This window comes from Acipenser ruthenus, unplaced genomic scaffold (genome assembly GCF_902713425.1).
Source record: "Acipenser ruthenus unplaced genomic scaffold, fAciRut3.2 maternal haplotype, whole genome shotgun sequence".
In the NCBI taxonomy this organism is placed as follows: domain Eukaryota; kingdom Metazoa; phylum Chordata; class Actinopteri; order Acipenseriformes; family Acipenseridae; genus Acipenser; species Acipenser ruthenus.
The window spans coordinates 26,900-49,377 of NW_026707920.1; the positions used below are offsets into that span (position 1 = coordinate 26,900).

The 22,478-nt window shown below is 43.7% G+C and overlaps 2 protein-coding genes across 2 annotated transcripts; both read right to left on the reverse strand.

Annotated features, from left to right (window-relative positions):
* Positions 1-4,720: 4,720 nt before the first annotated feature.
* On the reverse strand, positions 4,721-7,407 carry LOC117397819 (homeobox protein ceh-28). The gene is made up of 3 exons (XM_033996707.3): positions 6,825-7,407; positions 6,237-6,508; positions 4,721-5,840 (listed from the first exon to the last, which is right to left on the reverse strand). The coding sequence occupies exons 1-3, from the start codon at positions 7,069-7,071 to the stop codon at positions 5,481-5,483; spliced, it is 879 nt and encodes a 292-aa protein (XP_033852598.2). The 5' UTR covers positions 7,072-7,407; the 3' UTR covers positions 4,721-5,480.
* A 6,695-nt stretch (positions 7,408-14,102) lies between these two features.
* Positions 14,103-21,036, reverse strand: LOC117397820 (heparan sulfate glucosamine 3-O-sulfotransferase 1-like). Its single transcript, XM_059019529.1, has 2 exons — positions 20,775-21,036; positions 14,103-16,495 (listed from the first exon to the last, which is right to left on the reverse strand). Exon 2 carries the CDS (start codon positions 16,035-16,037, stop codon positions 15,162-15,164), a length of 876 nt encoding a protein of 291 aa, XP_058875512.1. The 5' UTR covers positions 16,038-16,495; positions 20,775-21,036; the 3' UTR covers positions 14,103-15,161.
* Positions 21,037-22,478: the final 1,442 nt, after the last annotated feature.

Here is a 22,478-nt window from a genome sequence, read left to right on the forward strand (position 1 = left end):
AGTAATTTAGATGTATCCATTACTATGAAACACATACGGGTGTTTTCACAGACCCGAGTTAGCAGTACTCTAGAACTACCTCATGTTAATTTAGGTAAAGTAATCCAAGATTTTTGCTGGTATGGGTCTGTGAAACCCGCCGTCGGTGGTACAATAGTAATATCGAAAGAAACAGATTCATTTTTAATTTATACTGTCCTTGTAAAATACTTTGTGTGCTGTCGTCTGACAAGAATGTGTTATCTGATCGGCCACCAGCAGAGGTCGCCCTATCGTTCTTTTCTGATTGTGCAATATAGTAATTGACCACAAGAGGATGCTGTGGTGTAGCGTCTCCCGTGCAGTCACAACTTTTGCAGTTTCACAAAACATGTTTCCTGTCCCTTTATTTTAACCCTTATAAGGTAAAAGGGACATACGGGTCCCACCAATTAAAATTATGCTGGCTTTCTTATTTCTGCAATGAGGTGCACGAAACCTCGTTTAACATGTACTGACCAGTAGCATCTGCTCGGTCATCCAAATTTAGTTTCCTCCCAGTGATATTTGAGTCGCTCTCAAATGAAGAATTTTTTACACCAGTCGACAATTCAAATATTCTAATATACTGATAGGAGTTTTCATATTTAATTTCAGTAGTGTGTTATAGTTTGTTAGAGGGACCCGACAGGTTTGTAAATGTGTTTTTTTTGTTTGTTTTTCTGAATAATTTGTATGCAGGAATAAGCATGTCAATTAACGGTCTAAAATGTATTATTATTTGCAGACTCACTTATCCAGGGCGACTTACAATTTTTATAAAATATTGCTTTACATATAATAACAGCTATAAAGTACAATAATATCCAGGTAAAATAAATAAAAAGCGTTATATTTCTTCATTGGGAATATGTACGTTAAAGGAACAGCTGTTCATGTTATGTAGTCCTTATTAATTATTAAACGCACACAAAGTCAATATCATTTCTCCCGTGCGCAATATATATATAATTCATGTAAACATATACAACATATATATAATAAGAACATACGAAAGTTTACAAACGAGAGGAGGCCATTCAGCCCATCTTGCTCGTTTGGTTGTTAGTAGCTTATTGATCCCAGAATCTCATCAAGCAGCTTCTTGAAGGATCCCAGGGTGTCAGCTTCAACAACATTACTGGGGAGTTGGTTCCAGACCCTCACAATTCTCTGTGTAAAAAAGCGCCTCCTATTTTCTGTTCTGAATGGCCACTGTTGCATATTGGGGGGGGGGGGGGAAACAATATATTACATTAATATCGTTTATTGATGTGTGTGTTTATTTAATTTTTAATAAACAAATAAGGAATAAACGGCATATAGATGCAGAAAGACTGCACTGTTTCGATTAGGGCTAGGGCTGATTTCAATCTTAAACCCAGTATTCAAATCGATTAGGGCTAGGGCTGACTTCAATCTTAAACCCAGTATTCAAATTCTCTCAGCTGGCCCGCATTTCCACACTTATGAGTAACACTCTGTATGTGAGGGGGGGGGTAGGAGGGGCTGAATGCAAAAAGACAAATGTGGTGTGACGCAGGGAGTGCGTTTTGTTCCCTTTGTATGTAGGGTTTGCGTTGCGTTCTCGCTCTTTGGTCTGTTTGGTTTTGTCACCTTTGCGGTGCGCTGCTCTGCTCCGTACAAGAGAGGTGTTTGTTAAAAATGCGTACCCTTCTAGCAGAGCAAACCAAAGTCGTTATTACCGCTGGGAATTAGCTGCAAACAATGATCCAGACCGCGTCCACATATAAAGTAGCTCCACAGTCACTGACTCTGCGCACCGCGTTTCACGCTAACAGACTGTTGCGCTTTTTTTTTGTTTTTTTGGATAAATAATATTTTTTTCTGCTCTATTTCTTTTCCTCAGTCAAAACTGGAAATATAAGAAAGCACCATGCTTAAAAATAAATAAACGAATAAAATAAAATACACATCACGCTTAAAATAAAACTTGATTTGACAGGACCGTGCTTATGACTGAAATGCGGGTTTATTATAATTGCTTATATATATATATATATATATATATATATATATATATATATATATATATATATATATATATAAAATAAATGTAAGAAATAATATTAATGCAGGCTAAGTTGTATAAAACTATTTAATTCATCAAAGATCATTTGTGGTTTGTTTTTAATCTCGCCAGTGTTAAATCTCTTTGAATATGTAATACAAAATCGCCTGCGTCCTGTCGCTGATGTGCTACGTGTTGAACAAATCCAGATTATAACTGGGTTGTGATTTTTTGTTTTCCAACAAGAGAGGAGAGGGCGACAAGTTAAACACATGCAGGCTTCAGACACGTCATCAATGCGGGCTCGGAGAAGAGACGCGAAACCTGCCCGCGTCGCCCGCCGGCTCTGCAGGCTTTGAAGAAGCGACGCTTCTATTGTTTCAAAGCAATTTCACAATTATCTTATTAGCCGCTTCCAAGCAGCAAAGCCCTCCTGCACTAATTGGTCTCTTTATGGGTCATTTGGGGAGTCAATTCGCCGACTTTGAACTCCTAATGGACGCCTCAAACAAAAGAAAACAGGTATCGCCCCGCCACCTATCTTCTCGCTTTCATGTTATCCACAGTTTAAAAAAAATAATTAACGTCGTATTTCCTGATATCGACAAAGGAACCGAAGGACGGCGGTTAATGATTTGAAATGCACGGTCCTTTGGAGGTGGGTGACAGGGTGGGGAGAGAGGGAGGCGCCGAGGACACTGGGGGGCAAACTGCTCCGGTCGAGCGGCGCTGTCACAGCGTCTGTCTGTGTGAGTAATACCCGCTGGATTACATTGATTAATTCCTCGCGTAATCTCGGGTCGGGATCCGTATTGTTTAACCAAATGACCAAATAATCGGTTGATTTTTTTTTTTCTTAGCAGACGCCCTTATCCTGGCGATTTACAATTGTAACAGAATATCACAGTACAGATAAGATTCGAAAGTACAATCAAATCAGATCGAATTATTATTATTTATTTCTTAGCAGACGCCCTTATCCAGGGCGACTTATAATTGTTACATTATTTCACATTATACAGATATCACATTATTATTTTTACATCCAATTACCCATTTATACAGTTGGGTTTTTACTGGAGCAATCTAGGTAAAGTACCTTGCTCAAGGGTACAGCAGCAGTGTCCCCCCCACCTGGGATTGAACCCACGACCCTCCGGTCAAGAGTCCAGAGCCCTAACCACTACTCCATACTGCAGTAAATAATTACATTTAAGAGACTGGGAGTAGTTAGTTATATTCGCTTAGCACGTAGTAAGTATTATACATGGATAAGAACGATTTCAAATAACAGCAATTACAAAAAAAAAAAAGAATACCTGAGTATGCTGGCCCGGGTTTCGCAAGCAGAGGCTCACATCACATTGAAATGGATCTTTTCCTCTTTGCTCAAAGACGTTTCACACCAGGGCGAAAGAAGACAGCGAGGCCGTCAGTGGAGGGCAGCTTACCTGCAAAGTGTACGGCTCCGGACAAACGTTTTGCATCACGCAGAACTTTAGGATTGAGACATCATTAAAAACTATAACTATGTGAACATCATTTTAAATCTTATACTGTGCAGAGTTTTACACATCTTATCAAGAAGTCTCACTTGTATAGGGATTCAGTCCTTAATTTCACATCACCTAATCAAAGGAACTGCAACATATTCATGAAATGTATTTTTGTTTACGACTGTAAGTCGCCCTGGACAAAGGTGTCTGCTAAGAAATAAATAAATACATCATAATAATAATAATAATAATAATAATAATAATAATAATAATATCGCAAAGTCCACTACTGGAAAGTCATAATAACAGTACAGTATCATGGTAGATTAAAGTCAGTCTTTTGCTTTTTTTTTTGGTTAAATATATGTAATGCAATATGTTAACGTAACATTATTCAGCAGGTTTCATTCGACTTCATGATGCAAAATGATTTCATTCTATAGAGGGGATGCGAAACATGTGTCCATGGCTATCAACAAAGCATTTTCTACTCTACTCATCTACTCTAGCATTTCCAGAGCGCACCTTACACTGTAAAATCAAAGAACGCGTGACGCGTTTGATATCTAAACGTCACGTGTGTATAATAAAATAGAAACGTTCTATTCCTAAACAGCAGTGTTTACACGTCATCAGCTGTGACGCTGGTGTTTAGTCATTTGGAACTCTACATAATGGTTATACGTCATGTGTTTTTATCTGTGCCCTGTTTGCTACGTTTTTAATATTTAGATTTTAAAAAACAGACCTGTTATAAACGCGTACGAATGTTTAAAAAGTGTTACACAAATCATAAATCCCAAACACGTTTAGAATTATAAACGCAGTGACGTGTTTGAAATGTTTGACAAATACGTGTTTTAAAGTTAAACACTCGGTCTTAAACACAACAAAAAAAGAGAGCCGCCTATTCTCCAGACTGAGCCACCCTGACGGCGCTGCTTCTGGATTCAGTGTAAATCCTGCAGCATTTTTATAGATGGGAACCGGCTTGCTTAGACATTTTTACACAGATATTCCATTCTTCTAAGTTCAGGGAATTATACAGAAACGAATCCCCTACTAGAAAACGTGTCTGATTTGAGGACACGAAATACAACTAAACCGCACTACTGAAGTAAAGTATTCAGACCTTGAAACACGCGTTGGATTGAACGTACACCACACCGTAAAGTAACTCAAAATAGAAACGATTTATTTAAAAACAAAACAAAAATCGTCAAATATTCAGTTTTGGTTTTTTTTTGCATCAGATACATATCATTTCAACAATGATTTTATTTTTTTATATAATACACTGTAGAAGTTGGAATGCATTTCCGAATTTTCTTTAGAAAAAAACACACACATACACATTATGTACACTTTGTATATTAAATAGAATATAAAAAAAACAATCATAATAATTATAACAAGAGAAGAACCCAATATTGCACCCAATGCCCTGAACTGTAAACCACTCCACAATATATACCGATGCTGTGCTGCACCCGTTTACCACCCCTCTGCACAGATCCGGTCAAAGACCGCCACTTTGAATAAGGCCTGTCAGTCAGTCAAACATTAGCGCACAGCCATAGCGAGCAACATTATGTTGCACTGCCCTTAAAATCGAGCCACTAAAACCAACAGTTTTTAAACACAGGGTAATCCAGCACATGGATGGCAACGAGACTCCTATTGCATCGCAGATTCACCCATTCCGGGGTTTACTATAAGGAGCCACAGTGTGTGTCTATAGGTAACAAGCTCAGGCGTGTCTTCTTATTAAACTTTTAATAAAACCAGGAATGGATCAAACTGCAATCCAACTGGAGTTGGATTTGCGATAATATTTGAAAGTGTCTCTCAAAATCGCCGCCAGCAACAGAGGAGTCGACAACAGCTGCTTATCGGCTCTCGGGTCTCTCATAGCGATCAGTGCCGCGGTCCTGTCAGTAATAGGGTGCGTACGGGTGGTATCTCCTCATCATACTGCCGTTACCGGGACCGGCGCTGTTTGCCGGTATGACCACTCCTGGTGGCACGCCGTAAGGGTACACGGCCGCCTCCATGGGCAGGGCCGGGAGCGCGGTCAGAAGCGGCGCAGAGGCAGCCTGGTACTGCATCGCTGACAGGTACGCGGCCGTGCCGTCCTGCGCCGGGTAATATCCAGCGAAGGGGCTCGGACCGTAAGTCTGGAGCTCGGGGTAGTGCAGGAGCTGGGAAGCCACCTTGGCGTGGCAGGCCTGGGCCAGGGCGTCCTGCAGGGTCCTCTTCAGCTTCATGCGGCGGTTCTGGAACCAGTTTTTGATCTGGAGGGAGACGAGATAAAAAGAAAAGAGGACGCGTCAGTCAGTCACCGAGCTGATCATAAAGGAGAATGCGTGCATGATGTCGTAGTTCCAATAGAGGGCGCTCTCTCTCTCTCAGCTCCACCAATGCAGGAACGAGCCTATAGTCAACTTTAACGCTCTGCAAGTATTATTATTAGTAGAAGTATTAGCATTATACCCGGTGTTTAAACTCCTTTGGGTTAATATTAAACCACTAGTATTATGATTATTAGTACTATTAACACCACAATGCAGTTGTTTTTCTTATTTTATTAAGCCCATACGTTTGATCGCAGCTGTGTAACGAGATAGTGAGCAGTTTCTTGAAATAAAATACATGGCGGTGTTGTGGTCGGCTCGGCGCCGCTCTCTCACCTGTTTCTCGGACAGGTTCAGTTTCTTGCACAGCTCCTCTTTCTCTCGCGTCCCCACGTAGCTCTGCTTCTTGAAGGTCCTCTCCAGCCGGTTAATCTGCTCCGCGGTGAAGGCGGTGCGGGGGCGCCGGCCCGGCGGCTCAGAGTGCGGGTCCACGCCGGGTCTGTCCTGCCTGGGCGGAGACAGTGGGTAGACCGGGGACACCGACCGGCAGCCCTCGCTCTCGTACCCTGACGTCTCGTCCGCGCTGCTGACCGAGGCGGCGTCGCTCACTGAGACGAGGGGAGAGAGGAAACGCGGGGCAGATTTTAAGGTTAGTCACAAAACAATATCAATCATAGCATTCAAATGTGTGTGTGTATATATATATATATATATGCTACATTTTAAGAAATGTTAACTGTTTGTGTGAACTCTATGGAGTTCGAGAAGTTGCCCTGCCAAAACTTGGAGGAAAAAACTAGCATAGGCTATGCATCAGAAAATAGATCCATGGACTGGAATATATATGTAATATATATGTAATAAACCGAACCCAGTGAGACCCTGCAGGGCAGTTCGAGTTCCAGCCCCGGGTTCCTCTCTTACCGGCTGCGGTGCTGAGTCGGTTCCTCTGACGCGCCGGGAATCCGGGTGACTGCAGCGGGCTGTCCGAGTCAGCTCGGCTCTGCGGCTGCTGCTGCACCCCTAAACCTGCGCCCACCTTCGCGTAGAAGCCGGGGAGGCTCTCCTGGGGGGTCCCCGGCAGCGGCCCCTCCTGGGGGGCAGGGAGAGCCGGGCAGGGGGGGCGGTCGCTGCTCTGGGACAGCCACTCCACACAGAAGAGCCGCTTCATCCTAGGATTCCACTGAGAGGCACCCCGACACGAATAATAATAATAATAATCAAAGGAAGCGGCCAATGCAGCACCTGCTATCTACCATGTATATGTATATTTAAGAGAAGCGTTCTTCTGTAGTCGGCGGTCCACGCAATAAGGAAGCACACGCTGCTGTGTTTTTTTTTTCGTGCTTGCTGTATTGTGGTTCCTTCCTGTCCCAGTTGTTGTGTTGTTGCTCTTTCTCTGGTCCTGGTTTAATAATTGGATATACAGAGAGCCGGCTGCCTTGTTTGTCCAGTGCGTTGCTGCTTCACCTTCGTTCGGTCTGGTCTGGTGGACTGCAGGCTGCGGCATATATCTACCCCCCCTCCCCCCTCACTGATTTAATTTGGGGAGAGATCAAAGTAAAACCAGCCGTCCCGTCCCCCCTCCCATTCTAGAGTTTTCACAAGTGCGGTAATTAAGATGTTCTTTCGACTCCGAGTGAGCTCGTTAAAATTGGCTCCACTCTGTCTGCAACCCAACCCAACCCAACCCCCCCCCCCCCCCCCCACACACACACACTCACACACACACACCGACAGGGGCTGGGAGTCAAGTTCAAACTGCACCCTGTTTCAGTACACATGTGAAAGGGGTGTGAGAGTTTAGGTGCTGCAGACTTTATTGTACCGCCGGTGTTTCTGTTGTTTTTCCCCGTCATGCTTTTCCCATGATTATAATGTGCATTTACCACAGTGTACCCTCTCTGTGCTTTACAATGCTTCCCTATGCTTTACCATCCCTCTCTGTGCTTTACAATGCTTCCGTATGCTTTACCACACCTCTCTGTGCTTTACAATGCTTCCCTATGCTTTACCAGACCTCTCTGTGCTTTACAATGCTTCCCTATGCTTTACCAGACCTCTCTGTGCTTTACAATGCTTCCCTATGCTTTACCACACCTCTCTGTGCTTTACAATGCTTCCCTATGCTTTACCAGACCTCTCTGTGCTTTACAATGCTTTGACTGTGCTGTATTACACTTTTCTCTTTTTTAATTTCAATTCTGTATTAGTCTGTTTTTAATTGAACAGTTTTAATTGTTCATGTTGTGTGTGAAGCGCTTTGGGATCGTTGTGATGAAAGGTGCTTTAGAAATAATGTGAATTGTGATTATTATTATTATTATTATTATTATTATTATTATTATTATTATTATTATTATTATTATTATTATTATTATTATAAACGAGCCTGTGGGTTTTATCAAGGGCTACAGCGGTGAAACCGAAGATCAAATATCAATAGTGGAAAATCCATAACTCAATACACAGCGCGTCTTTACCGCTCCTCGCTTCAATGCATCTGATTGTATACCTCTCCTTCCTTCTTAATCAATCGCGCCCGGTGTCAACACCACCATAAAGAAACAAAGAAACACACACAGAAAAAAAAACGGTATGTACAGTGTAAGACTGTTCTCCAGTCTATTAAGCGACAGCGCAGTGAAAACGGCGACACTTGTTTCTCTGTCGCGTAACTGTCTCGCTTTGTTATGCCGAATATCAAAGCCCCTGATCCGCCTCTGATGTGCCGATTAACTGTAATCACTAATTAGCAGCTACACCTCGCCGCTCAGCCCGTGGAGACAGCAGTCTGGCGATAGACAGACCGAGACATCCCTATCTGCCGTGACTGTGAGAAGCAGCCGCGCCACCACACCGGTGCCGTGTCAAGTGACGCTAATTATCGTATCAATCGGCTAATGAACGCGTGAGTGGGGAGGAGGGGAGGCCGACGCTGTACTATCTCTGCGAGCTTATAGTTTATAATGAAACCGGCTCTGTTTTGCTCACCGCGATAAGGAACGCTCATGTCCAGGCTGTTGATGATTTATCGAACCACAACACAGTGATCAATCGCGTTTAAAGTTTTATAACTTCAGTGACTGATTAGTAAGACGCGCCCAATCAGTCGTAGAGCCCTGTGCCTTATAACGCACAGGCGCCGAGTTTGCGAACGCGGCATAGATCAGGGCTGTAGTTCGATTAAGGGCTTGTTTAATTACTGTTTACAAACAATACTTCAGACAAACAGGCGAATCTATTCACGTTCTTAAACAGTTATGAACAACAGTAGACCTCCATGTCTGTAATACATATCACCATGGGGCTAAATCAATGATTGAAACATTTTCAGGACGTTTCGGGCACAATGCAGAAGGGGAGTCTTGGTCCCAGAAAAAAAAAAAAAACATTTTGTCAAAGAAATTAACATTTCCAACACGTCCCCCCCCCCCCCCCCCCCCCCAACATGTTTCACAATAATACGCTATACTGTTCTTTCACAACCTATTGCGTTATTTATAACACAGCTTTCGAGTTAACAGTAAGGTAGGTACAGCTATCACGAAGTTAAACACAAAGACACTGTAACACTCTTTGACTTGTGGTCAAGTCTTTCATTATTATTATTATTATTATTATTATTATTATTATTATTATTATTATTATTATTATTTCTACTATCACGAAGTTAAACACAGACGCTTAGTATTCTTTGGCACATCAGAGGCGGATCAGACTTACAATTGTTACAAGATATCAAATTATTTCACATGATGCCTTATAAAAGTTGACCACGGTATTTCTGCACGGTCATTTTTCAGTGCTTTACAATGCTTCCCTATGCTTTACCATACCTCTCTGTGCTTTACAATGCTTCCCTATGCTTTACCAGACCTCTCTGTGCTTTACAATGCTTGCCTGTGCTTTACAATGCTTCCCTATGCTTTACCAGACCTCTCTGTGCTTTACAATGCTTGCCTGTGCTTTACAATGCTTCCCTATGCTTTACCAGACCTCTCTGTGCTTTACAATGCTTCCCTATGCTTTACCACACCTCTCTGTGCTTTACAATGCTTCCCTATGCTTTACCAGACCTCTCTGTGCTTTACAATGCTTCCCTATGCTCTACCAGACCTCTCTGTGCTTTACAATGCTTCCCTATGCTTTACCACACCTCTCTGTGCTTTACAATGCATCCCTATGCTTTACCAGACCTCTCTGTGCTTTACAATGCTTCCCTATGCTTTACCAGACCTCTCTGTGCTTTACAATGCTTCCCTATGCTTTACCAGACCTCTCTGTGCTTTACAATGCGTTCCTATGCTTTACCAGACCTCTCTGTGCTTTACAATGCTTCCCTATGCTTTACCAGACCTCTCTGTGCTTTACAATGCTTCCCTATGCTTTACCATGCTTTCACGGTGTGCTTTATTAAGATTTGCTGTGCTTGTGGAAAACGTTTATAAGGAACAGTAAACGCTCTACATTTATTTCAACAGACATTTCTTCCGCATAATCCCTTTCTGTGTGTTGGGAGGGCGCATGACATGAATGATGTGAAGTTTGTAAAATTAGACACCGCGACCGTATAGAAGAATAAAAGAAAGTGTACATTGTGGAGTAGTGGTTAGGGCTCTGGACTCTGGACCGGAGGGTTGTGCGGTTCAATCCCCAGTGGGGGACACTGCTGTTGTACCCTTGAGCAAGGTACTTTACCTAGATTGCTCCAGTAAAAACCTAACTGTATAAATGGGTCATTGTATGTAAAAATAATGTGATATCTTGTAACAATTGTAAGTCGCCCTGGATAAGGGCGTCTGCTAAGAAATAAATAATAATAAATAATAATGATAAAGACAATCTGGTTCGGAAAAGGAATTTCAGATTTTCATTAGGATGCATCAATGTGCCGCGCCGCGTTATAAATACAGTCGGTCAGTCCATCTAGTATTCTCCGACTCTCCGAGGCTGGTCTTTATTTACATGAGCAGCTTCGAAACTGTATCGTCTGTTTCCTAATTAACATGCCGCTGTGTGTTACCTTTGTACCCCTCTGTGCCGTTATCATAGCAGGACGAGATCTTTGATGCCCCGATTATCTGCTAATCGCTCCAGGCATTGATACACACACACACACACACACACACACACAAACACACTGACACACACGCACACACACACACACACACTGACACACAAACACACACACACACACACACACACACAAACACACACACACACACTGACACACACGCGCGCACACACACACACACACACTGACACACACGAACACACACACACACACACTGACACACACGCGCACACACATACACACTGACACACAAACACACACACACACTGATACATAAACACACACACACACACACACACACACTGACACAGACACACACACACACACACTGACACACACACACACTGACACACATACACACACACTGACACACGCACACACTGATACACAAACACACACACAGACACTGACACACACACACACACACTGACACACATACACACACACAAACATACACACTGACACTGACACACACAGACACACACACACACACTGACACACACACACACTGACACACACACACTGACACACACTGATACACAAACACACACACTGACACAGACACACACAGACACACACACACTGACAGACACAGGCACACACACACAAACACACACACACACACAGACACACACACACTGACACACACACACTGACACACAAACACACAGACACTGACACTGACACACACAGACACACACACAAACACACACACGCACACTGACACTGACACACACAGACACAAACACACACACTGACACACACACACACTGACACTGACACACACACACACACACAAACACACACACGCACACTGACACTGACACACACAGACACAAACACACACACTGACACACACACACACTGACACTGACACACACACACACTGACACTGACACTGACACACACACACACACGCGCGGTCTCTTGAACCCTGTCTGTCATTTACAGATTTACAGCTTATAGCCAAAAGCAGTGAACACATTGTGTTTCATAGAGTCTCATGAACCCTGCTGAATAATGTTACACGTTAACATGTTGAATTGCACACCGCTCTGGAGTTTTATTTCCAGGTACTTTATGAAATGTGACATTTCAAAAGTTCAGGTTTATTTTCTGTTTTTTTTTTTTTTTTTAAATTACGGTAAAAGCTGTTCAAAATTTGTGAAAAATACTTTACAAAAAAACGATGTACCTTTAATAATACGGAAATATTCACTAGAATTAATCTACAAATACAGTTTTATTAAGTCAATGTTGGTAAATTTATCGAAAAAATAGTTTTGTTTTTTTTTTACAGTGTAGCTGTAGACCTACAGCTATACGGGAGATCGCTTACCTTGAACCATCAAGAAAAATAAAACCAAAATCGAAATCAATCTGATACATTGCGCTTAACAAAATTAGAGTAAATGATCATATATATATATATATATATATATATATATATATATATATATATATATATATATATATATATATATATATAGTAAATGTAAAGTGTGTAAATACATGGACAAAAGTAAAAATATAATTAAACATAAGAACAACACATATCCACTAAAAACTAATACCTGCTGTAAAAATAGCAATGTTTTTTATAGAATAGCCTGTGAAAAATGTGATGAAATCAAACATGTTGGAGAGACTGGAACAACTTTATACAAAATAATTCAGAACCACCTTTCATTAATTAGAAATAAGAAAATGAATGAACCAATAGCACAGCTCTTCACCAGTCAAGCGCATGACATAAATGATGTGAAGTTTGTAAAATTAGACAACGCGACCGTATAGAAGAATAAAAGAAAGTAAATGGATAAATAGACTGAACACGATGATGCCAGAATGAACGAATTAACTCCAATACATATATAACATTTAAATAAATAAACAAACAAAATTCATTCAAAAGTTGTGCGTGCTGATGCGCCGGGGAGGCCAAATCTAGACTGATCCTCAGAGCCAGCATCGCATGATATAATAAAAATATAAGTTTATATAAAGTAGTGTTAATTAGAATGGATACAGATTCAAAGATAGAAGTAAAAATGACGTCACAATATATAGAACGCCATTACATCATGTAAGAATAAATCATGGATTTGAATGTAAACAATAACAAGTAGTTGTCATGCCGTCAAAAACCTATAAATACCTCCTACGGCCTGATCAACCACAGCTGGATTACTTGTGATTTGTTTTTTTTCCTTTACCATTAAAATGATTTGCCTGGAAACAGTGTGTTTAGAAGCTGGGGGTGAACCTACACAGCTAGATTCAAAAGCATCGCAGCCCCTACAGAATGAACTCGCTGTGCTTCGTGAAGTCCGGTGAAACCTGCTGAATAATGAGACACGTTAACACCGTGAATCACACGCCGCTTGGGAGTTTACCCAGATACTTAAGAGAAAAACTGACATTTCCAGATCTAACATGAAATACTACTGTACTGCTATTATGGCTTCCGGTAAATTTTTGCGACATCATTTTGTAGTTTATTTTTTTATTGTTAAATAAAAGATCAACAGTATGTTCATATTTATTTATTTATTTAGTTAGTTAGTTAGTTAGTTAGTTAAATTGTCTCAAGCCTTAAATTCCAGGTGATGCGAAACTTTTGTCCAGCGCTGTAGACTAGCTGGCTGGCTGGCTGTCTGCCTGGCCCCCTATCCTGTCCGATCAGCCCCCTGCTGGCGTTGCTACAGGGTCGGCGGTGGGGGGGGGGGGGGGGGGGGTCCAGACTCCTGTCTTTACCGCTAATGATCTCCCACCCCCGGAGCTCAGCTTTGATTTCCAGCTCCGACCCTCTTTAATCTCTAATGGGGCTGTTTGCTGGGGCATTAGACATGCACACCCCCTCCCCTCCCCTCCCCTCCCATGAGCAGACCCTGACAGGGGCTGTAACTGCTGTGTAATGCCCCCCCCCCCCCCCCCTCACCTTTGAAGATCCCTTTCCAGTCTCTTACTCTGGAGTCCTGATTGAAGCTCTAGCATTGCTGGAGACCTCTGAAGAAGATAGGCCATGATTACTGACTTCCTACGACCACCCCCCCTACCCCCCCCCCCCCCCCACCCCCCCCCCACCCCCAGTGCAGTATTCACACTCCAGAATGAACCCCTGGGCTCTACACTGGCTAGAGCTGAGGACACTGAGAAAGACTTCTAGTGGAAACGTTTGCCATTGAATTTACACTGAAGACACTGAGAAAGACTTCTAGTGGAAACGTTTGCCATTGAATTTACACTGAAGACACTGAGAAAGACTTCTAGTGGAAACGTTTGCCATTGAATTTACACTGAAGACACTGAGAAAGACTTCTAGTGGAAACGTTTGCCATTGAATTGACACTGAAGACACTGAGAGAGACTTCTAGTGGAAACGTTTGCCATTGAATTTACACTGAAGACACTGAGAAAGACTTCTAGTGGAAACGCTTGCCATTGAATTTACACTGAAGACGCTGAGAAAGACTTCTAGTGGAAACGTTTGCCATTGAATTTACACTGAAGACACTGAGAAAGACTTCTAGTGGAAACGCTTGCCATTGAATTTACACTGAAGACGCTGAGAAAGACTTCTAGTGGAAACGTTTGCCATTGAATTTACACTGAAGACACAGAGAGACTTCTAGTGGAAACGTTTGCCATTGAATTATTTTAGTGTTTCTAAACTTTTTCTGTACATTCAAACAAAACCTTGCAAGACTTATAAATCCGACTTTATTTTTGTTTATTTATTTTTTTATTAATTCTAAAGAAGTTTATCAATTATAAAATCAGTCTACCAAACCATCTACCGAACCAAAGAGAGAAAGGAGAGAGAGAGAAAGGAGAGAAAGGAGGAGAGAGAGAAAATTAATTAATTCATTTTTAATGATTTTAATCAATCAGGATTTGATTGACAGTTCCAGTTTAATTCCAGTTCAGTTCCAATGTAGTTCAGCCCCGATTCAGCCCAGATTCAGGTCAGATTCAGCCCCGATCCAGCCCAGACTCAGCCCCGCTTCAGGTCCGCTTCAGGTCCGATTCAGCCTCGATCCAGCCCTGATTCAGCCCCGATCCAGCACTGATCCAGCCCCGCTTCAGGTCCGATCCAGCACTGATTCAGCCCCGATTCAGGTCTGATTCAGCCCCGATTCAACCCTGATCCGGCCTCGATCCAGCCCTGCTTCAGCCCGGATTCAGCACCAGTCGAAGCTGCGCCCCACCATCTCAAAGAACCTCCGGTTGTGCTCTCTGAAGTGCCGGCAGAGCCGCTGGCGGACGGCCGGCCGGACGGGGGGGTGCGGGCGCCCCTTGGACTCGTCCAGGCAGCGATGCCGGCCCCCGCTCTCCAGGCAGAAGAAGCCCTTGGTGTGGTTGAAGCGGAAGTCGGAGGGGGCGATGGCGGGGGCCAGCGAGAGGAAGCCCTCCACCCTGCGGAGCTCGGGGAAAGGATCCCGGATCAGGGCATCCCCGTCGACCACGTGGATCTGCCCCGGGGGGAAGCAGCGCAGCCAGGCCGCCAGCTGGAGGTGATACACGCTGCGCTGGACCGCTTTGTAGCTCGGGTCCACCCTCCCCTCTCGGATCAGCAGCCGCTCCAGCGGCGGGTAGCCCTTGCCTCTCTCTCGCCGGTTGCTCAGCACCTGGGTGTAGTCTGACACCAGCCTCTCCACGGGGTCCCGCACGATGAGGAGCAGCCGCAGCGAGGCGTTCAGCGCCCGGGCCCTTTCGGGGGCCACCGGGGAGGAGAAGTACCCGGGGGTCTTCTCCACGGTCAGCTGACCCGGCAGGGATTCTGGCATCTGGGCTCGGTACCAGCTTGGCCCGCGCTGGTAGTTCTGGTCCCGGTTGAAGAAGTGGACCTCGGATTTCGCCGCCCGGATGTCGGGGTGCACGTTGAGCATTTCCAGCAGCGCCCGGGTGCCCCCCTTCCGCACCCCAATGATGATGGCCCCCGGGAGCCGCTGAGTGGGACCCCCTCCTCCCCCCTGCAGGCAGGAGGAGAGCTGCGCCTGGAGGAGGAGGAGGAGGGAGAGGAAGAGGAGGGAGAGGAGGAGCAGAGTCCCGACCATCACTGTGAAGACTGACAAGGAGCTCAGTGCCAGAGGCAGGGAGAGTGAACAGTCTTGTTATTTATTCAGGGGGAGGGGGCGAAGTTTCTCGCTGGTATTTAATGCCCTTCTCTCTGAAAATGCACTAAGAATTAATTAATTATTATTATTATTATTATTATTATTATTATTATTATTATTATTACAATGCCAGCTAGATTCAGGGATGAAGCAGGGAGAACGCAGTCTGATTGTTGGAAGTTTTACGTTGTCAGTTAGTTTTACAGATTCAGGGTCCTATTCCCAAGCAGGGAGAATGCGCGTATCATTTATTCAGAGAGCTGGAGTTTCTTGTTTTTACAAGCTCTCTGAAAATGTTGCAGGTGCTCAGGAATGTCCTGACCATGTCTGGAGAGCCCAGCCCAGCCCAGCCCAGCCAAGCCAGGCCAATGATGTGCATCTCCCGGAGGGATGGTGATCTGTAAAAGACAAAACAGAAAAGATTATGAAAACAAAATGATAATACAAATAAATAAATGCATTTTAAAAAATAGACCTTTAGCGAAATAAACTTAATACGAGCGTCTCTAGCTTCATGCATAAAGCGCATTATTTCGGTGCAGCGTCGGCGTTCATATGCAACTACTGCCACAGTGCCATCTGGTGGCATAAAATGGCACTGCAGACGGGGCGACAATACAGGACAGAATTCGGGGGCTTAAAAATACTGACGTATTAGCGACACGATGCACAGCTGCAGACAAAAATATTGCATCACCTAGAATTTAAGGATTCGAGACATAATATAAAATAAACTATATGAACATAATTTAGATATTTTATTTAACAGCACGTTCTACAAAAATGATATCGCAACAGTCTGCCGTCTACTGTAAATACACTCCATAGGGAATTTAAAATCGATTTAAAATCTGATTTAACAAAAAGAAATGAACACAGTATAATACAGTAACTCACACTGTGTAGTGTATTATATTAATATATTAATAACCACGACAGTGATACACGAAGCTGGGATAAACACAGCTCTCCTCCGGCCAAAAGCATTGCATCCCCCGATAGAATGAACCATGAAACCTGCGGAATAATGTTAACATGTTAAATGACACAGCGATTCGGAGTTTTCCACGTGCTAAACGTCATTTTGTAGTTTCATGATGACATGATGTTAAATAAAAGATGTAAATTATGTTCGATCCTAAAATACTCGGTGATGCAAAACGTTTGCCCACAGCTGCATGTAAAGGTATTGTGGTACGGGCCGAGGGCGCCCTCTGGGGGTGGTGCTGCTTCCCTGCACGCCATTAAAGGATGGCACTGACTTCCTACAGTTTACTCCGCGCTGGAAATATATTTTTTACCCCCCCCCCCCCCCCGTGCCCGAGCGAAATTGATCTTCGGGGACACTTCAATGCGTCACCGCGTTCCCAAAGCGGCGGGTCTGTGTGCGTCATAACACACCGTCCCCAGGTTAGAGACGCGTCTCATGCAAAAACAAACCATTTAATGAATGAGGGTTAATGGCGAGGCTGGGCGATGAGGAGCCGTGCCGGGCACCTGAAAAGCAGGGTCTTTATTTATTGGTTTGTAATTCAGGTTTCTGAATGACGTTTACTGCGACGTCAGGAGCCTGTTTGCGTTCGTGTTTTGATTTTTCCATCAACTAATTGAGAAATGTGTTTGTATTACACTCAGGCCAAAAGTTTTGAATAATAATAATAATAATAATAATAATAATAATAATAATAATAATAATAATAATAATAATAATAATAATAATAACACTATATGGACATAATTTAGATATTTTATTTAACCTCAAAAAAACTACACAATGATATCGCAAAAAAAGGCTACCGGAAGTCATGATACAGGGGTGTCCAATCCCGATCCTGGGGGGCCGGTGCCCCGCCTGGTTTTTGTTCCAGCTCTACCCTAAATTACTTAATTAGAACAATAATTGGTAATAACACGGACACCGCCTGCTGGTTTATATTCCAACTGAGATTACTGAACCGAACCCTTAATTGAACTGATCATTAACTTCATTTGGGTCTTTTTTAATTGCGTTCAGCTCTTAAACAGTCGGAGAGTTAAACTATAAAATGTTACATAAAATAACAGGCCGCTCTCCGTGTGCACTGGGATCAAATGACGTGTCTGCTTCCAACCTCCCTAAAGGCAGATCTAATACGGGCCATCTCATCTCGGGACATAAAAACAGCCTCTCCGGGGTTTCATCACGTGTGGCTCTGACGTGTGGTCTATTAAACCCATCCATTAAATAAGATAAACATCCACTTGCCTGTTTTGGAGTTTCATCTCCAGCGGTTTGATTTCAGACGCGCAGTAAATCAAAACTCATACATTTGCACACCCCGTGTCCTCTTAAGCGCTGGGCGGCTGCTTTGAATCAAGTTGAGAGTGTGTTTCATTCTCGCTCTTTGCTGTGTCCGGGGGTCTGTCCTACAAAGAGTGCAAGAGAAACCCGCTCTCAGCTTGATTAGCTAACCCTTATAGAAGTCTCACAGAGAGGTCTGGTAAAGCATAGGGAAGCATTGTAAAGCACAGAGAGGTCTGGTAAAGCATAGGGAAGCATTGTAAAGCACAGAGAGGTCTGGTAAAGCATAGGGAAGCATTGTAAAGCACAGAGAGGTCTGGTAAAGCATAGGGAAGCATTGTAAAGCACAGAGAGGTCTGGTAAAGCATAGGGAAGCATTGTAAAGCACAGAGAGGTCTGGTAAAGCATAGGGAAGCATTGTAAAGCACAGAGAGGCATGGTAAAGCATAGGGAAGCATTGTAAAGCACAGAGAGGCGTGGTAAAGCATAGGGAAGCATTGTAAAGCACAGAGAGGTCTGGTAAAGCATAGGGAAGCATTGCAAAGCACAGAGAGGTCTGGTAAAGCATAGGCAAGCATTGTAAAGCACATAGAGGTCTGGTAAAGCATAGGGAAGCATTGTAAAGCACAGAGAGGTCTGGTAAAGCATAGGGAAGCATTGTAAAGCACAGAGAGGCATGGTAAAGCATAGGGAAGCATTGTAAAGCACAGAGAGGTGTGGTAAAGCATAGGGAAGCATTGTAAAGCACAGAGAGGTCTGGTAAAGCATAGGGAAGCATTGTAAAGCACAGAGAGGTCTGGTAAAGCATAGGCAAGCATTGCCCCCCCCCACCCCACAGATATCTGGGTCAATCATTGAGAGAGAGAGAGAGAGAGAGAGAGAGAGAGAGAGAGAGAGAGAGAGAGAGGGAGTTAGAGAGAGGTAAAGACAGGGAGGGAGGGAGGGGGAGCGGGCGGGGAGGGATACACCAGGGGTTCAGTTTCTCCGCAGTTTTGTTTCCGCCTCGCTGGCGTCTCTCCTAATATTAAACTGCGCAGCAGGTGAAGCGTCACCAGTGAGTCCCTTAGCGACCGTCGCCACGGAAACCATTCATTAAAAAAAAACAAAAAAAAAACACACACACAACATAACCCAACATTAATTAAGCACCGGGAGCGCAGTGTCAAACAGCGTGACGTGGATCCCACAATCAGAATATCAACAGCAGCGAGACTTTATGAAGCAGAAGGAGTTCATTCTACAGGGTGATGCAATGCTCGTCCCCGGAGCTCAACAGCTAATGTGGAGCAAGGGCAGCGGTGTGGAGTAGTGGTCAGGGCTCTGGACTCTTGACCGGAGGGTCGTGGGTTCAATCCCAGGTGGGGGACACTGCTGCTGTACCCTTGAGCAAGGTACTTTACCTAGATTGCTCCAGTAAAAACCCAACTGTACAAATGGGTAATTGTATGTAAAAATAATGTGATATCTTGTAACAATTGTAAGTCGTCCTGGATAAGGACGTCTGCTAAGATATAAATAATAATAATAATAATAATAATAATGCAATGCCAGCAGATGCTACAGGATGCCTCAGCAGCAGATCTCGTTCGCAGGGTCTCTATGCTTTACAATGCTTCCCTATGCTTTACCAGACTTCTCTGTGCTTTACAATGCTTGCCTGTGCTTTACCAGACCTCTCTGTGCTTTACAATGCTTCCCTATGCTTTACCAGACCTCTCTGTGCTTTACAATGCTTCCCTATGCTTTACCAGACCTCTCTGTGCTTTACAATGCTTCCCTATGCTTTACCAGACCTCTCTGTGCTTTACAATGCTTCCCTATGCTTTACCAGACCTCTCTGTGCTTTACAATGCTTCCCTATGCTTTACCATCCTTTCGCTGTGCTACACACACACACAGACACTGGTGGTGATAAATTAGGTCAGTGAACAAGTGGGTCATTGATCCAAATGATCGATTCAGAAGCGATCAGCCTGCCCCCCCCCCCCAGCCTGCCTGCCTCCCTGACTGAACAGACTCTAATACAGCTTAATACTACTAAACCCAACGCAACGCAACTGAAGCCAACGCCACGCAGCTCTCCACAATGCAACCCTTAGATCCAGCACGCCTCGCCATCCAACTCTCCATGAATATAGCAACGCTGCAACTGTGCAGTTGCAGCGTTTCATTACTAGCAGTGCATTCATGTGTCACTGTATTAGTACATGCACAGGGTGATGAGAAAGTAAGTTCACCACTTCACTGATGACTGGCTGACTTTGTAATCACCCTGTATGTATATATTCTAAATCTGTATTCAATCTGTATTATTTTCAGTTTATTTCCCCCCTCTGATGAATAAGTAGATCACAACAGTTTGACGTGTAGCATGCAATGGAAACGTGGACTCTTACCTTTTCAGTTTGATTTCCTTTTCTATCCTTTTTGCTTGTTTTGCAGGTAGACAGGCTTCCTTATTTTAATGGTCTTCGCTGCACTCCTCTCTACCTCCCTCCCTCTCTCCCTTCCCTCTTTCCTCCTCTTTCTTCGTCCTTCTCTCGTTCTGTGAAAGGCTGAGTCGCTCGGTCACAGAGACAGTAAGTCTGTGCGAGTGTGAGAGTGTGTCTGTGCCAGTGAGTGCGTTTGTTTCAAACACTGAGACGACTCTACTGGGAAAACTCTACCCCTTACTTGTTTACAACCCTCCTCTCTCTCTCTCTCTCTCTCTCTCTCTCTCTCTCTCTCTCTCTCTCTCTGTATTTCATTCCTCTCTCGCTCAATTTCACATTCCCTCTCTGTATTTTTGTTCTGTCTGTCTGTCAAATGTTTCCACTAGAAGTCTTTCTCAGTGTCTTCAGTGTAAATTCAATGGCGAACGTTTCCACTAGAAGTCTTTCTCAGTGTCTTCAGTGTAAATTCAATGGCGAACGTTTCCACTAGAAGTCTTTCTCAGCGTCTTCAGTGTGAATTCAATGGCAAGCGTTTCCTCTAGAAGTCTTTCTCAGCGTCTTCAGTGTAAATTCAATGGCAAACGTTTCCACTAGAAGTCTCTCTCAGTGTCTTCAGTGTAAATTCAATGGCAAACGTTTCCACTAGAAGTCTTTCTCAGCGTCTTCAGTGTAAATTCAATGGCGAACGTTTCCACTAGAAGTCTTTCTCAGTGTCTTCAGTGTGAATTCAATGGCAAACGTTTCCACTAGAAGTCTCTCTCAGTGTCTTCAGTGTGAATTCAATGGCAAACGTTTCCACTAGAAGTCTTTCTCAGCGTCTTCAGTGTGAATTCAATGGCAAACGTTTCCACTAGAAGTCTCTCTCAGAGCGCTCATCATCAGCTTGTATCCTTTCATAGTAATCATTCATTTTTTAAAGTTCTTCATCTAACAGGAAAAAACATCACCTCTGTTTGAACCCCACGCTGCCCCCAGGGGCCCGGGAACCCTCAATAATTCAGAGTGGCACCAAATTAATAATGAGCTGACCCAAGCCTGACCCTCTCCACTCACTCTCCGATCCTGATACCATGCTTTTCTCATGGGGCAGCAGTGTGGAGTAGTGGTTAGGGCTCTGGACTCTGGACCGGAGGGTCGTGGGTTCAATCCCAGGTGGGGGACACTGCTGCTGTACCCTTGAGCAAGGTACTTTACCTAGATTGCTCCAGTAAAAACCCAACTCTATAAATGGGGAATTGTATGTAAAAATAATGTGATATCTTGTAACAATTGTAAGTCGCCCTGGATAAGGGCGTCTGCTAAGAAATAAATAATAATAATAATAATCATGCTTTACCACACCTCTCTGTGCTTTACAATGCTTCCCTATGCTTTACCACACCTCTCTGTGCTTTACAATGCTTCCCTATGCTTTACCACACCTCTCTGTGCTTTACAATGCTTCCCTATGCTTTACCAGACCTCTCTGTGCTTTACAATGCTTCCCTATGCTTTACCACACCTCTCTGTGCTTTACAATGCTTCCCTATGCTTTACCACACCTCTCTGTGCTTTACAATGCTTCCCTATGCTTTACCAGACCTCTCTGTGCTTTACAATGCTTCCCTATGCTTTACCAGACCTCTCTGTGCTTTACAATGCTTCCCTATGCTTTACCATACCTCTCTG

Excerpts from the sequence above, each read along its gene's own strand:
- LOC117397819 (XM_033996707.3), bottom strand. The coding sequence starts at position 7,071 with ATGAAGCGGCTCTTCTGTGTGGAGTGGCTGTCCCAGAGCAGCGACCGC. Across the intron at positions 6,509-6,824 it reads CCGACTCAGCACCGCAGCCG|TGAGCGACGCCGCCTCGGTC; the intron begins GTAAGAGAGGAA and ends CCCTCGTCTCAG. Across the intron at positions 5,841-6,236 it reads TGAACCTGTCCGAGAAACAG|ATCAAAAACTGGTTCCAGAA; the intron begins GTGAGAGAGCGG and ends GTCTCCCTCCAG.
- LOC117397820 (XM_059019529.1), bottom strand. The coding sequence starts at position 16,037 with ATGGTCGGGACTCTGCTCCTCCTCTCCCTCCTCTTCCTCTCCCTCCTC.